General features: G+C 55.7%; 1 protein-coding gene across 1 annotated transcript in view; it reads left to right on the top strand.

The window, feature by feature from the left end:
• LOC122256547 (endothelin-converting enzyme 2) overlaps positions 1-2,500 on the top strand; it is a 209,629-nt gene that overhangs the window by 168,106 nt on the left and 39,023 nt on the right. Inside the window, exon 4 of the mRNA XM_086540347.1 lies at positions 1,604-1,755. Coding sequence (XP_086396473.1) covers positions 1,604-1,755 — 152 coding nt within the window. The remainder of the gene's footprint in view (positions 1-1,603; positions 1,756-2,500) is intronic.

Genomic DNA, 2,500 nt, shown 5'->3' on the forward strand with positions numbered 1-2,500 from the left:
AATACGTGATCTCATTATGCAATTGTAACCTCTACCCACTTTCACTGTTTTTTTTTATCGTCTTCTCTTTTTTTTTTTTTTTTTTTTTTTTAGGTATTCGCCATCCTCTTATCTTATCGCGATTACCAATTCTCCTTTTTTTCATTTTTTCTTTATCTTTGACCCTCTTTCCATTTCCTCATTTTCTGCCCTCACACTCTTTATCTAATCATTTCATAGCGATCTTTGCTTCCCCAGATCCATGTGTCCTCATCATGTTGTTTCACACTTTCCTTACCTCACCACCACGTTTCTCACTTCCCTCATACACCCTCATTTCTCCTTATTGTCCTCACTTCAGTCCCTGCCTACCTCATAGAGCTGGAGCCGAATTCATGAGGTAGCTGTCTTCCCACATTATGCTATTTCAAAATTCTCCCTCTATCATTATATTTCCCTTACCACCCTCCTGGAGCCTCATTTTCAACTCCCTTATCCATTTTTCAACCACCCTCATTCTTTCTTCCTCCTCCCTCCAAACGATAGAACATGACGCAGGATGTTGGTGTATCTTTTCTCTCCTTCCTACCTCCTGTATTTCACCACCCTCACCCTTTCTCTTTCCTCTCGGTCCTCACACACCCTGGTTAGTTTTCGCTGCCCTCTCCCTGCCTCACTCCTTATAGCTTTCATCTTCCTTCATTTCTCCCCACCCTCACTCTCCTCATTGATTACTATACCGCCCTCACACTCCCTCGTGTCTCCCCGGATAGCTGGTCACCGATACGCGAGGGACTGTGTCACCCTCTCCAACCATAATCCAATTTCTGAGCACCTCAACCAGCTTTATTTCTTAGAGTCCTACAAGTCCCTCCTTTCTGACTGATCTCGCCCCCCCCCTCCCTATTTCTCTACCACCGTAACAGGAGCTGATTACTTTGCTAGTCTGGGTATGTTGCTGAAACCTGGCGGGGAACACATTTTCATACTGATTTGCAAATGCTTCACTGGCACAGACACTAACGCTCCTTCGCTCCTTAGAGTCTTGCTTCCTTTCGTGTCTCGCATCCTTCACCCTCCCTCATCATTGCTCACGATCCTTACTCCTCTCAGCTACAGACGGATGGAACCTGATATAAGAAGCGGCTTCATACTCTCCTACCATTACTTCAATTTTCCCCCACCCTCGCCGATTCACTTTCCTCATTTCGGGACGCCGTGAGACTCCCTCCCCATCCTCGGCCTGCCTCACACTCCTCACACGCCCGCTCCTCCTCCTCCTCGGCCTGCCTCACACTCCTCACACGCCCGCTCCTCCTCCTCCTCGGCCTGCCTCACACTCCTCACACGCCCGCTCCTCCTCCTCCTCCTCGGCCTGCCTCACACTCCTCACACGCCCGCTCCTCCTCCTCCTCCTCGGCCTGCCTCACACGCCCGCTCCTCCTCCTCCTCCTCCTCGGCCTGCCTCACACTCCTCACACGCCCGCCCCTCCTCCTCCTCGGCCTGCCTCACACTCCTCACACGCCCGCTCCTCCTCCTCCTCGGCCTGCCTCACACTCCTCACACGCCCGCTCCTCCTCCTCCTCCTCCTCGGCCTGCCTCACACGCCCGCTCCTTCCCCAGACGGCTGGAACCTGATGCGCGACACGTGGGACCGACGGCGCTGGGAGTTCGACGTGGTGCTGACGCGCCTTCACGCGCAGTTCGGCGTCTCGCCCTTCTTCAAGGTCACCGTCGTGCCCGACCCGCGCAGGGACGGCCACAACATCATCAAGGTAAGAGGGAAGAGGCGTCTCGCCCTTCTTCAAGGTCACCGTCGTGCCCGACCCGCGCAGGGACGGCCACAACATCATCAAGGTAAGAGGGAAGAGGCGTCTCGCCCTTCTTCAAGGTCACCGTCGTGCCCGACCCGCGCAGGGACGGCCACAACATCATCAAGGTAAGAGGGAAGAGGCGTCTCGCCCTTCTTCAAGGTCACCGTCGTGCCCGACCCGCGCAGGGACGGCCACAACATCATCAAGGTAAGAGGGAAGAGGCGTCTCGCCCTTCTTCAAGGTCACCGTCGTGCCCGACCCGCGCAGGGACGGCCACAACATCATCAAGGTAAGAGGGAAGAGGCGTCTCGCCCTTCTTCAAGGTCACCGTCGTGCCCGACCCGCGCAGGGACGGCCACAACATCATCAAGGTAAGAGGGAAGAGGCGTCTCGCCCTTCTTCAAGGTCACCGTCGTGCCCGACCCGCGCAGGGACGGCCACAACATCATCAAGGTAAGAGGGAAGAGGCGTCTCGCCCTTCTTCAAGGTCACCGTCGTGCCCGACCCGCGCAGGGACGGCCACAACATCATCAAGGTAAGAGGGAAGAGGCGTCTCGCCCTTCTTCAAGGTCACCGTCGTGCCCGACCCGCGCAGGGACGGCCACAACATCATCAAGGTAAGAGGGAAGAGGCGTCTCGCCCTTCTTCAAGGTCACCGTCGTGCCCGACCCGCGCAGGGACGGCCACAACATCATCAAGGTAAGAG

Source organism: Penaeus japonicus, unplaced genomic scaffold (assembly GCF_977035675.1).
Source record: "Penaeus japonicus unplaced genomic scaffold, GWHDUDI00000001_assembly GWHDUDI00000010, whole genome shotgun sequence".
Taxonomy (NCBI): domain Eukaryota; kingdom Metazoa; phylum Arthropoda; class Malacostraca; order Decapoda; family Penaeidae; genus Penaeus; species Penaeus japonicus.